This window comes from Catharus ustulatus, chromosome 5 (genome assembly GCF_009819885.2).
Source record: "Catharus ustulatus isolate bCatUst1 chromosome 5, bCatUst1.pri.v2, whole genome shotgun sequence".
Lineage (NCBI taxonomy): Eukaryota > Metazoa > Chordata > Aves > Passeriformes > Turdidae > Catharus > Catharus ustulatus.
In genome coordinates this window covers 28,939,657-28,952,880 of record NC_046225.1, presented here as the reverse complement: position 1 = coordinate 28,952,880, position 13,224 = coordinate 28,939,657, and the positions used below count along the sequence as shown (strand labels likewise).

The following is a 13,224-nucleotide window of genomic DNA, read 5'->3' as shown; positions in this document are numbered from 1 at the left end:
ACGGCTGTGCTGTGCCCTGGTGGACAGTACCTCATACTGCAACCCCTCATTCTTCGGGCAGTGCTGCCCCATGTTGGACAAAACTCAGTACAGTACTCATGTTGGAAAATTCCCAGGCAGTGCTGTATCCTGGTGGACACAAGGCAGTACTGCACCCCTCCAACTCCCCATTCAGTGTTGCCTCCTATTGGACATAACCCGATACTGTAGAACACCCCTTCAATAGTGCTGCCCCCAAGTAAACGCTACACGGTACTACGCCCACGTCCCCACTCCTTCACTTTTTGAGCAGTTCTGCCCCTTTTGGACACAACCCGATACTGAAGCCCACCCACCCACCCACACTCTCTGGGAAGAGCTGTACCCTGGTGTGCACAATCTGGTTGCTGCGTGTGCCTGCCTGTGCCCGCCTGATCCCCAATTTGCTGTAGTGTGCCTAAGCATGGCTGAGTGTGCCTGTGTAGGCACAAGTGCACACAATTTTGACTGAGTATGCCAAGTATGCCTGATTGTGCCTGAGTGTTCCTGAATATATGTGAGTGTTGTAGAGTGTTCCCGAGTGTACCTGAGTTTGCCCAATTGTGTGCGAGTGTGCCTGAAATGTCTTGAATGTGTGTGAGTGTTGTTGAGTGTGCCCGAGTGTATTTGAGTCTGTACGAGAGTTCCCTAGTGTGCCTGGTACACTCAAATACTCTCGGGCACACTCAACAATACTCATACACATTCAAGAACCCTCAGGAAAAATCAGACACACTCTCACACACTCGACCAAAGTCAGGTACTCTCAGGTGCAGTTCCACACCCTTGGGCAGAATCAAATACACTCCGGCACTCTCCACTATACTCAGACACTCAGGAACTCCCGTACACATTCAGGCACAGTCGACAACGCTCAAATACACTCGGGCACAATCAACAACACTCACACTCATTCGGGAAAACTCGGGCACATTTGACAACACTCTGATGCACTGGGGGGAAATCAGACACATTCAGATACACTCAAACATACTGAGGCAAACTCAGGCACACTGGGGAACATTTGGACAGACTCAAAGACACTTGGACACATTCATCAACACTCACAGACATTCAAGAAATTTTGGGCACACTTGAACACACTCTAGAAAACTCAAATACACTTGGGAACACCGACAACACCCACACAAATTCGGGAACAAATGGGCACAACCAGGTGTACTTGGCATGCTCAATCACAATCTTGCACACTGGTGCCCACACAGGAGCTCTCAGCCATGCTCAGGCACACTACAGCAGATTCTGGCACCTGTGGGCACAGACGGGCATATGCAGCTACTGGGCTGTGCACACCAAAGTGCAGGGTTTACCAGAGAGTGTGTGTTAGGGGAGGGGGGCTGCAGTATTGGGTTGTGCCCAGTTGGGGACAGTACTGCTCAGGAAGTGAAGGGTTGTGGGGGGGTGGGGCACAGTACCAATCTGTGTCCACTAGGTGGCAGCACTGCCCAGGGGTGGGCTGCAGTGCCTGGCCATTTCCACATGGGGGAAGTACTTCTGGGGTGGGGGGGGGGTGCAGTGGGATGCACTACTAGGTGGTGTCAAGAAGAAGGTTTCACTGCTCAAGAGGTAGCTATGTTGTCTGTCGCAGTACTGTGTTGCATCTGCAAAAGAGTAGAACTGCTCGGGGGGGGGGGGGTGGAACAGATTGCAGGGTTTGTCCACAAGGAGGCAGGGCTGCTGAACAGGACGGGGTTTGCTGCATTACCATGCTGTGTCGACAAGGGGGCAGAACTACTGAGAGTGGGTTGCAGCACCGCGTTGTGTCCACGAGGGGGTAGCACTGCCCAGCATGTGAAGGGTTGCAGTACCATTTGTGTCTACCTGGGGGCAGCACTGGCAGGGGATGGGAGGCTAAAGTACTGGGTTGTGTCCAGGAGGGGGCCAGCAGTGCTTGGCAGTGGGTGGGGCATAGTATAGTGCTATGTCCACCAGGGAGCAGTTCTACCGGGGGATGGGGGTCTGCAGTACTGGGTTCCCACCACCAGGGTGGAGCACTGCCTAGACAGATGGAGGGTTGCAGTAGCCGCTGTGTCCAGATGGGGGCAGAAGGTCCCATAAGGGCGCAGGTGCCCGGGTGCTGAGAAACTGAAATGCCAGACTGTGTAAACCAAGGTGCAGCACCGTCCTAGAGGCAGATGCCCACTACCGGTTGGGTCCCCTGAAGGGCAGCAAAGTCCATTGGGTCACAGTACCGGGTTGTGTCCACCAGGAAGCAGAACTGTCCAGCTGTCGCAGTACCGGTTGCCTTCAGAAGGTGGTAGAACCACCTAGGGAGTTGGGGGACTGCAACACCAGGTTGTGTCCAGGAGGGGGCAGCACTGCCTAGCAATGGGAGGCTGCAGTATCAGGTGGTGTCCCTGAAGGGGCAACAGTGCTCAGGTCTGGGAAAGGGGGGGCACAGTCAACAGTTGTTTCCATGAGAGGGTAGCACTGCCCGGGAATGAGGAAGGTGCAGGACCGAATTGTGTCCACCAGAAGGTAGCATGGCTGGGGGATGTTTCGCTGCAGTACCGGGTTGTTTCCACCAGGGAGAAGCTCTGCCAAAGGGCATGTAGCACCGGTAGTGTCCACCAGGGGTCAGTACTATTGGGGAAATGGGTGTGTGCAGTACTGGGTTGTGGCCACTAGTGAGCAGCACTTTCAAGAGAGAGGGTGGGCTGCAGTACTGATTCTGTCTAGTGTTGGACAGCACAACCCTGGAATGCAAGGGATGCAGTACGGGGTTAAGTCCACCATAGTGTATCAATGCCCATTGTTGCAAAGAAGCAGTTGTGTCCACTAGGGGGCAGCACTGACCAGGAATGAGTGGGGGCGCAGTACTCGGTTTGATCCACCTGAAGGCAGCAATGCCCATTGGGTCGCAGTAACGGTTGTGTCCACCAGGCGGCAGCAATGCCCGGCTGGTGTAGGGTTGCAGTGTCAGTTGTGTCGTCCAGGAGGCACCACTGCTTGGGGATGTAAAGCTGCAGTACTGGTTTGTGTCCACTAGGGGGCAGCACTACCCTGGAGGGGAAGGGGGTGCACAGTACCTAGTGGTGTCCACTAGGGGCCAGCACGACCATGGGATGTTGGGCTGCAGTACCAGGTTTTGTCCCCCAGGATGCAGCACGTACAGAGAATTGGGGCGCAATACTGGATTATGTCCACCAGGGGGCTGCACTTCCCAGGGAGCAGAAGGAGGGGCACAGTTCTTGGTTGTGTCCACCAGGGAGCAACACTGCCCTGGGAGGTGGAGCTCAGTAGCAGGTTGTGTCCAGCAGGGGACAGCACAGCCTGGAATGAGTGGGGGCACAGTACCCAGATGTGTCCATCAGGGGGCAGCAATAGAATAGAACAGAATAGACCTACACCTACGCATCCTTCATTATGCAGTGAGGTTATCCACTAATCCAGTGAGTACCTGTCTCCTGCCACTTTTTGCTGAGCAACAAGGACACTTTGGGCCCTGCCCAGATAAAAACCCTGCAGCGTACCTAAAGGGGAGGAGAAAGCTCGCACAACACACAGTCTTTTTCTCATGTAGTCATGTTGAGACACGACGAAGCTGAATGCCACAGCTGGGCAGCACCTTTTGCTTTGCCTGCCTATCGAACACTCCAAGGCACTGTGTCTTCTCTTTCTCCAGGGCACCTACGAATGTGTTCTCAGCATCTCAACGTCCAACCGCAGGTCCAGTCTTCCCAGAAGGCTGAAAGAGGAATAGAAAGCAGCAGAGCTAACTTGCGTGGAACTGCCCCTACCATTTGCCACTTACAACCAGTACACTGCGCACACCAGCCTGGTGCTCTGCTGCTCCGTTCTTTGGATATGAAATCCCAGTGCGCTTTCCTTCTCCCAAGAGGCGAACGGTCTTCTGCTTTTCACAAAGCAAAGACTCTAGTGGCTGTGAAATGCTCCCAAGTTTTGCTTCTGCCCAAATCCCTCCGCATGATGCATATTCGCTCGAAGAGCTACATAGCCCTGGGTTCTTCTTCTCAGGTCGACTGAATTGAAAAGGAAATCTTGGTAACATCTCACACGAAGAATAGAGTCAGGAGAGTTTTGTGCTGAGACCCATTTCTCTGCAGTCTCACTCTTTGCTGATTGTAATTCAAGGTCGTTCAAGGCTTTGTTGGGCACAGCCGGAAACACTCCAGAAGGAGTACTCTGGCAGTCTTGGGAACATACAGACACAGTCTGGAACACGGAGACACACTTGGGAACATTCGACCAAACTTGGGCAATCTTTGGCAAAAACACACACTTGGGAACACTCAAATACATTTGGGCACACTCGAACACACTCAGACACACTGAGTGTTGTCAAGAGTGCTCACTGAATTTGAGTGTACCCCTGTGTGTGCGTGCGTGACCGAGCATTTCCCAGTTAGCCCAAGTGTTCCCTAATGTGTCCCTAGCTTTTAGTTGTCTCAATTGAAAGGGAAATCATCTCGGTAACCTCTCACGCATGGAACAGCATCACGACAGCTTCATACCCAAGCCTGTTTCTCTGCGGTTTCATACTTTGCCATTTGCGATTGGGGAGGACATGGAAGCACTGCAATGCCATGCAAAGCTTTGCCGCTATTCAGCACACATTCTAGACAGACATTTTCTGTGTCGTGTACAGCTACTTCTTTACTTCTAGTATACTTTATCATTTCTCTTCTGCAGAGCACAAAACTGTTCTTGCAGCTCTAGTTCAGCAAAACATGACGGGAGAGAGAAGTGCTCTCCGGATTGGTCACTCTGTGTCCCAGGCACGCAAAACAACACAACATTTGGGCCATGGGTTGCAGACATGAGGAACATGACTTTGTTCCTGCCCATTTAGCTGTCTGAGACGTTTCCCTAGATCTTCGGTACTTTGAAGCTCTAGTGTGGTACTTCGAGCTGACAAGCATCATGCACAGAGAGCGGCGACCTGCCAGAAATGTGTAGGTTGCAAAAGAAAAACGACTGGTCCTTAAATGTGAGTCAAAACCAAGATTCCACAAATGTAAAGCATGTGTTGTCTAGACTCGACAACATTCACACAACAAGTGGGAACATCCGGGCACACTCAGAAATACTTGAACACACACGGACACACTCGAACACACTCAGAAACCCTCAGGCAATATCAGGCACACTCGGCCACACTTGTCCAATGTCAGAAACTCCTGAGCACACTCGGACAAAATCGGACACCCTCGACAACCCTCAACACGAATTTAGGCACACTCGAAAACACTCACAAACATTCAGAAACACTCCACCACACTTGGACACACTCACAAACACTCGAGGAAAATCAGACACACTCAGGAACACTTGCCTAAACTCTGGAACTCTCGAGCACACTCACACACATGCGAGCACACTCAAGTAAACTCGGGAACACTTGCAACACTCAAATATATACAGGTATATTCAGGCACACTTGGGCACACTCACACGCATTCCCATTCACTTGCGCACACATTGACAAGCTCCACAATGCTCACAATTTCAGAATGCTCAGGCACACTTGGGCACACTCAGGCACACTCTAATACACTTGAGCACAGTCAACAACACACACACTCGGACACACTCAAATACACTCAAACACACACACATTGGAGTACACTCAAATTCAGTGGGCACTCTCAACAACACTCAATGTTGTGTGAATGCGTGTGTGCCTTAGAATGCCAGAGTTTGGTAGAGTGTGCCCGCGTGTGTTGGATTTTGCCTGGCTGTGTCTGAGTGTGTTGGAGAGAGTGCGAGAGTGCCCAAGTGTTACTGAATGCATCCAAGTGTTATCAAGTGCGTCGTGAGTGTGCGAGCGTGCCCGCATGTTCCCAAATGTGCCTGAATGTTCCCGAATACATGCATTGTCAAGCATGCACGAGTGTATTTGAGTGTTGTTGACTGTGCCCGAGAGTATTTAAGTGTGCCAGAGTGTGTGTGAGTGTTCCCGAAGGTTCGCGAATGAATGTGAGTGTTGGCAGGTGTGCCTGAGTGTGTCGGAGTCTTCTCAAGATTTTGTGATCGTGCCCACGTGTTCCCAGATGTATGTGGGTATTGTGGAAAGATCCCGATGTATTTATCTTGCCACCATCTGTGCGAGTATGCGTGCGAATGCCAGAGTTTGGTCAAATCTTCCTGAGTGTATTTGAGTGTACCCGAGTGTTCCCAAATGTCTGTGAGCGTTGTTGAGTGTGCCCGACTGTATTTGAGTGTTGTCGAGTGTGTCCGAGTTTGCAAAAGATTGCAAATCCTCTTCTCCTTCTACAGCAGTAAACACTGAAATGAAGTCCAATGAAGATTTGCTTCTACCGAGACCCCTCCGGGTGATGCATTTCCCACAAAGAGTTACATAACCATCTGTTCTGCCTGTCTTGTCGACTGAACTGAAAAGGAAAACTTGTCAGCTATATCTCGCAGAATAGACTTACGCCTACACATCCTTCATTATGCAGCGAGGTTATCCACTAATCCAGCGAGTACCTGTCTCCTGCCACTTTTTGCTGAGCAACAAGGACACTTTGGGCCCTGCCCAGATAAAAACCCTGCAGCGTACCTAAAGGGGAGGAGAAAGCTCGCACAACACACAGTCTTTTTCTCATGTAGTCATGTTGAGATGCGGTGAAGCTAAATACCATGGTTGGGCAGCACCTTTTGTTCTGCCTACCTATCGAACACTCCAAGGCACTGTCTCTTTCTCCAGGGCATCTACGAATGTGTTCTCAGCATCTCAACATCCAACTGCAGGTGCAGTCTTCCCAGAAGGCTGAAAGAGGAATAGAAAGCAGCAGAGCTAACTTGCGTGGAACTGCCCCCTACCATTTGCCATTTACAGCCAGTACACTGTGCACACCAGCCTGGTGCTCTGTTGCTTCGTTCTTTGGATATGATATCCCAGTGCGCTTTCCTTCTCCCAAGAGGCGAATGGTCTTCTACTTTTCGCACAGCAAAGACTCTGGTGGCTGTGAAATGCTCCAAGGTTTTGCTTTTGCCCAAACCCCTCCATGTGATGCATATTCACTCAAAGCCCTGGGTTCTTCTTCTTGGGTCGACTGAATTGAAACGGAAATCTTCTTGGTAACATCTCACGCAAAGAATAGAGTCAGGAGAGCTTTACATCAATATCCACTTCTCTGGAGTCTCACTCTTTCGTGTTTGTAATTCAAGGCTGTTCAAGGTTTTGCTGAGCACAGCCGGAAACACTCAAGCAGGAGTACTCCGGCACTCTTGGGAACATACAAACACAGTCCAGAACATGGAGACACACTTGGGAACATTCGACCAAACTCAGGCAATCTCTGGCAAACACCATTCATTGCTACATTAGGGAGACAATGTGATCCTTTTCTCATGACTGGTACCATGTCACTCCATTGATCATGGCTGCTTTAGCTGCTACGTGTGAAGTTTGTAACTATCAGCAGTCTTGCATAGGGCTTGGGTCTGTCCTGCTGAATGAAGTTAGACTAATACATAGCACAGAAGAGGATCAGGTAGTTAAGAGTAGCAGTCAGTCTAAAGAGTGTGATGATGTTAAGGCATAGTTAGGCCATTAGTACTGAACATGAAGAAAAATAGCTTGTCACACTGAACTGTGTGATCTTTAGGCAAGCAGCAGTAGCACAGATACATTATACCACTTCATTATCTGAGGTAACTTCTGCCCACTTTTTTCCTAGCCCAGTCATTTCTTTTCTCCTGACTGACCTTTTGAACCTGCTAGAAAAAAAGAAATTTCTTCTGCAGCAGCAAAGTGTGTAAGTACTCTCTTGATTTTGCTGTGCTCTGAATCTTACTTACTTCTCTTGTGTGGCAATTTTATAATCATTGTGTAACAGTACAATGGTTGCTTTAAAGGGAAATAATTTATAGTGTTGATAAAGGTAAACTTCTGTATCTATACTATATACACATAATAAATGCAAATGCCTTATGTTTGTATATAATCATAGAGATACATATGCATATTTACTTTTAGAAGAGGGCAAAAGCTGAATAGTAGACTTAAACAATGTGAACTGAACTCAAATAAATCCTGCTTCTGAACAGAACAGACAGTAGATCTCAATTTCACTATTCCAGTCAGGCCTGTGTGAAAGGTCAGTGGGAGCATTCTCAGCAGTAGGCAGAGATGTTGGATGGCCTAAGGGCAGAAAGGACTATTGTCCTGGTTTGGAGGACAGGTGTCTGCTAAGAAAGGTTCCTGCCTTTGAAAGCCTCTCTTTGAAATGCAGAATCTAAACCCCCTCCCTCCAAATTATTATAATTTTGAAATTAAGGGGGCTCTCAGGCCCAATTAGTACAAACCTTGTGCATGTTTACTGAGACTAACCCAGAAAGCACCAAAAAATGGCCAAAGGTAAAAGAGAATGACTACAAATTTTTGAAGACAAAGTGCTCACTTTATAAGTAGGTTGCAAAAGCAAAATAAACAAAAACCAAACCAAAAATACACACACAAAAAAGCACATTGAAAATGCTGGAAAGATTCCTTGCTATAGCAGAATAGCTTAAAAACACACCCCAAAGCCATATAATTGGAAATGTGGCATTCACAGTTTGAAACGTAGTAGGAGACTGGAAATTCACTTTGGTATCTCTGAGCCACCACCTGAAGTCTTTGGAATAGAACTGCCAAGGCACTTCATTTGGAACTAATACTGAGCCAATGTACTAAAGAGGGACTGCTTCAGTCACACACCCACCTGAATGTGGGGAAAATCAGATCACAAAGCACTTCCTTGTTCTTGGAAAGAGCAGCTTAAGGCTGTTCCAGGGACCTACAGACAGGACCACTGCTTGGACCACAGGTACAGGGTTTTTTTTTGGAAAGGATGTATCTGGTGAGAGACAGGATTACACAATATCTACCTGGAGAGAAGAGGCTTATTAGAGAAGCATTTGGCTGAAGAGCTTATGCACACAGACATGATTAATCTCAAAAAATCAACATTTTCAAGCTAAATCACAGGTTCTGCATTTTGAAGACAGGAAGAAGCAATTCCCACCAATAGTTTCTTGTGCTAGCTGCCAGACATTATATTGCTATCACATCTGAGGCACAGCTGCAAGTCTGATCCCACTCAGAAAATAAGCAATGCAAAGGAACACGTATGATCTGCATTTTAACATACTAAGCCAGGGTCACTGCACTCGTCCACCTCTTCTTTTCAGGGAGATGACAGACATTTCCAGTTTGTGAGGGGACACTGTGCACAAACACAGCTCTGACCTTTCAGCAAGAAGCCCTCCACACAACTCCAGATTGGCTGACTTTATCCTACTGGATGTAGAACATAAGCTCTATTAAAACTACAGAAGAAAATCCTCTCCTTCCTCAAATTTACAGATGCTTTTATGAGTAGTCCACATTTTAAAATCCTCATGTAGCTTAACAGACCTGCTGGGATCAAACTGCAGTGATTTTGTACATTTGTTGAAATGTTGAAAACACCAGTTAAAATTAACAATCTCAAAAGAAAACCCTTCTACCCAGCAAATTCTCAGTTTAGAATACAAACAAATAAGGGAGTTTTCAGTTAGTAATTTACTCCCTTGAGAGCTGGTCTGAAGCATTCTTTATTTTTTTTTATTTATTTTTAAAAAGGTGAAATAATCTTTCTAGTTACTTTTTAAAAAGTCCTCAAAAAATTATTAGATTGCTTCTGTATTTTAGCACTTATTTCTGAACCACTATAAGTCAGCTGATCAAACTTGCTTTTTGCTCACATACAATTCTTGCAGAAGAGGTGAGAAGGAGAAGCAAGCACTGACCCTACAACCATAATGCTAAATCACTTCCAACACATATCCACTGAAGCCCCTCAGGCCAAGCCTGTGAGTACATCATGGAAGGCAGCAGAAATGGGGGAGTGGGGAAAGGACCCACAGTGTCCAATGACAAGTTTATTTTATTTTATTTTTTTAAAAAAGAAATCCATCAATCTCATTATCCATTTACAACTATGCAGGGATGGGGGGAACTGAAAATGAAAGAGCTCTCTTCAACCTGGATAACTAATACTTAGGGAAAAATGCTACAGCTTTGGTTTCAGCTTCTGAAAAAGCTGGTGAAGTGAAAGAGGGCCATGTGGAGGTCAGTAGGTGATTTACAGAATGGTGACACAGTGACACCTGAAAAACTAAAGTCACAAAAGAAAGCAAAACAGAGAAAGTCAGCTAGGAGGCAACAGGACTCCCAGCCATCATGGAAGTAAAGACTGTGCAGCAAACAAGTAAAGATGGACCCAGAGAAGTTCTGGTGGTGATTTTGTTGGAGGTAGACTTCAGGATGTTTTTTGGGAATGAATGCAGTAACTTTAATCTATACCTTGAAAATTAAAGGCAGAACTTTTCAGAACTATTTAAAGGATTTAAGAGTTTGAAATGCACTGCACATTCCAGAGGAATCTGACCTATAATTAATTAGACTCTTCTGGAATGTCTTTGGTTTTTTCTTTTGAAACTGTTTTTTTCCTTGAAATCTCGGAGAAAGTGTGTTTCAAAATCGGATGTAATTAACTGGAATTCCACATTATGGAATTACAATGAACATGAGAACTAATGTATGCAAGTGTTACTTCTGATTTTGGTTTCTTCACATATTTTGGAGTCACTGTTAGCTTGTATCCTGGACAAAAGGGTTCATGTCTTTCTTGAATTAGGTCCCTCTTTATGTAGAGAACTAGAACACACTGGAAGCACAATTATGCAGCTAAGATAAGACAAAATGCAGTGGTGAAGCCCATTACTCACACAAGAGAATTTTCTCAAGCAGTTAGTCACCAGCAGACAGCTTTCCCCATTACTCCTTCCTTTACTGCAGCTGGTGAATAGCCTGGTCCTCTCCTCACCATCCCAGAAGTACAATCTTAGGAAAAGTCAACACATAAATTTAAAGGAAACAAACAGTACTTAACTTCCTCTTAATCAAAAGAAATTAACAATAAACCAGTACACTTTTCATGAGCAAGCAAATTTTTTTGTTTAATACAAAACAGACAAAGACAAGCCTGCTGTCCATTTAGCACTACAGATACTGAGTATCTTTCTTTAGCTTATTATAACAAGCATACAAATAAACTAGACACGAATAACAGCCTGCATAGAAACATTTTGCTTTGTACTTTGTGCAAATCTTACTAAATAAGGCATGTTCGTGGGCTTAGGTAGCAATTCAAGAGTTATCAAGGAATGCTGAGCAACTGCAAGGAAAATTCCAGGCAGTCTGCAATCCACATCCACTTATGCACTTCATTGGACTTCAAAGCCCAGCTGCTGATAGCTGCAGATCTGTCTGCAACATAAGGCAAAATGGTATGTGCAGGGCCCAGCACCTGTTTTCAGCTACTCATGGGTTCACTACACGTAAGACCACTTGAATTCAGAAAATTTGAGACAGTAGTTAAAAAGGGGGTTTTGGACATGGATTGGCAAGAACCCCGCTTTACGATGAAGGAATGGAAGAGTAAAAGAGGACAATGACATCAAGAAGCACAGCCCCTCACATAAAGGGGTTTTGTGCAGATTTTGCATGTCTCTTTATAATGTGAACTTTTCCCATGGGGCAATGTTTCTTCAAGCAAACTTGTCTCCTAACAAGTTATTCAGAAGAGTATTTCTGGAACAGAAAAAGCTAATGTGTTTGTGTCTCTTAGCCAGCCAACAAGTGTCTCTTGTAGAAATTCAACACGAATTAGTGACACTGAAGAAGGGTGGCTCTGTAAAGAGGAAGGGATGAAGAAGGAAGTTGCAGTATGAGCAGTATCAGAAATCTCAAATAAGTTATGTAAGCACAGAGGGAAATTATGAGGCCTAACTGGAAAAATATTTTGCTTCCTTCTTCCCCCTCCAAATCAAGTATTTTCAGGAAATATTGAAGTACAAACTTCTTTTGAAAGCAGCTTTGAATTAAAAATCTGTTTAAACTCCAAAAACTTTTTAAAAACACATTTTAAAAAGCCACTAATAATAATCTTCAAAATCCCCCAATATTTTGTAACATAAAATGGAATGTTCCTGGGCTAGAGCTGCCAGCTCCTTCAGGAACTCTGGGAAAAGGGCAGCTGCAAGCACAGCGTTCCTCACGTGCACAGGAAGGCTGGGATGAGCCAGGCCTTTATTTCCTTTCTGTCCCAGGAAAGGCTGCAGTACAGCCGGGTAAGCTTCAGGAAGATTCTTTCCTTTCCCTGTGTTGCTGCTGTGTTGGACATTACCTAAAGACAGGAGAAGAGGGAGAGGAAAAAAGACTGTATATTAAGCACACAGAGTATTTGTACAGTGTCCAAGCCTGGTTTATAAGGATTGTGTTCAGAGTTGTAATTTGCAGTACCCAGATAGTGCAGGGAGATACTCCACCAATCCAGCATTTTAAAGTTCTATGTGGCCTGGTTCTATTGCATTTTTTATTACCTACCTTACCCGGTTATATATCAGTCAGTTCCAGCTTTGATGAGAGAAATATGTGAGGAGGAGTAAAGGAAAAGAATAATATTGATTTACCTTCTGAGACAGCAGATAATATCTACCCATCTAGAGCCAGCATGGTTGGCTCCATTTCAACAATACTATGCTCTATCACTCCCCCCATCAAACTGTTGTTTTTATTTCACTGCTCTTTATCCTCTCCCTGTGAATCACCATGTCAATGGGTTCAAGGCCAAGCTATCACATCACCACATAAGTTTGAAGCAAGTGAGAAACTAAGGGAAAAAAAAAATTAAAATTGGATTTTTCTGCAGCTACAGGCCCCACTAACTACACTTACCTCCCTGGAAAGCAACTAACCATTAAGAAGAGAGCAAGTGAAAGCCACTGTGTGTTCTGCTATATGGTCTCTGCTGCCAGAGTTCAGAGGATCAGAGCTCAAATGCATGGAATTACAGTGACAGCAGCACTTAAATTTCAATCAATTACTCCTTATTTCACCATGAAGCAGAACTGCCCTTTAATTAATGTAGTGAAACTAAAGAGGTAACAAAATTTAATGCTGATGGAAATAAACACTCTACAAAGAAAAATTAACCTGTAGAACTCACTGCTACAGGATGGAATTCACTGCAACAAGGTATCAAGGCCAATAGTGAAGACAGAGAAAATCCTGTCTGATTTATAAGTGGGATGTTCTCCTGAGATGTATAAGTAAATCATTACAAAGAAATAAAAGGGCTGTTATGTTAACTCACATACTGCAGATAAGCCCAACACTGCATTGCT

The 13,224-nt window shown here is 45.7% G+C and overlaps 1 protein-coding gene across 5 annotated transcripts in view; it reads right to left on the bottom strand.

Moving 5' to 3' along the window:
• Positions 1-8,478: 8,478 nt before the first annotated feature.
• FHIP1A (FHF complex subunit HOOK interacting protein 1A) overlaps positions 8,479-13,224 on the bottom strand; it is a 92,770-nt gene continuing 88,024 nt past the window's right edge. For all 5 annotated transcript variants that reach the window (XM_033061024.1, XM_033061028.1, XM_033061025.2 and 2 more), the window contains one exon: positions 8,479-12,224. In XM_033061024.1, coding sequence (XP_032916915.1) covers positions 11,974-12,224 — 251 coding nt within the window. In that variant the 3' untranslated portion in view covers positions 8,479-11,973. The remainder of the gene's footprint in view (positions 12,225-13,224) is intronic.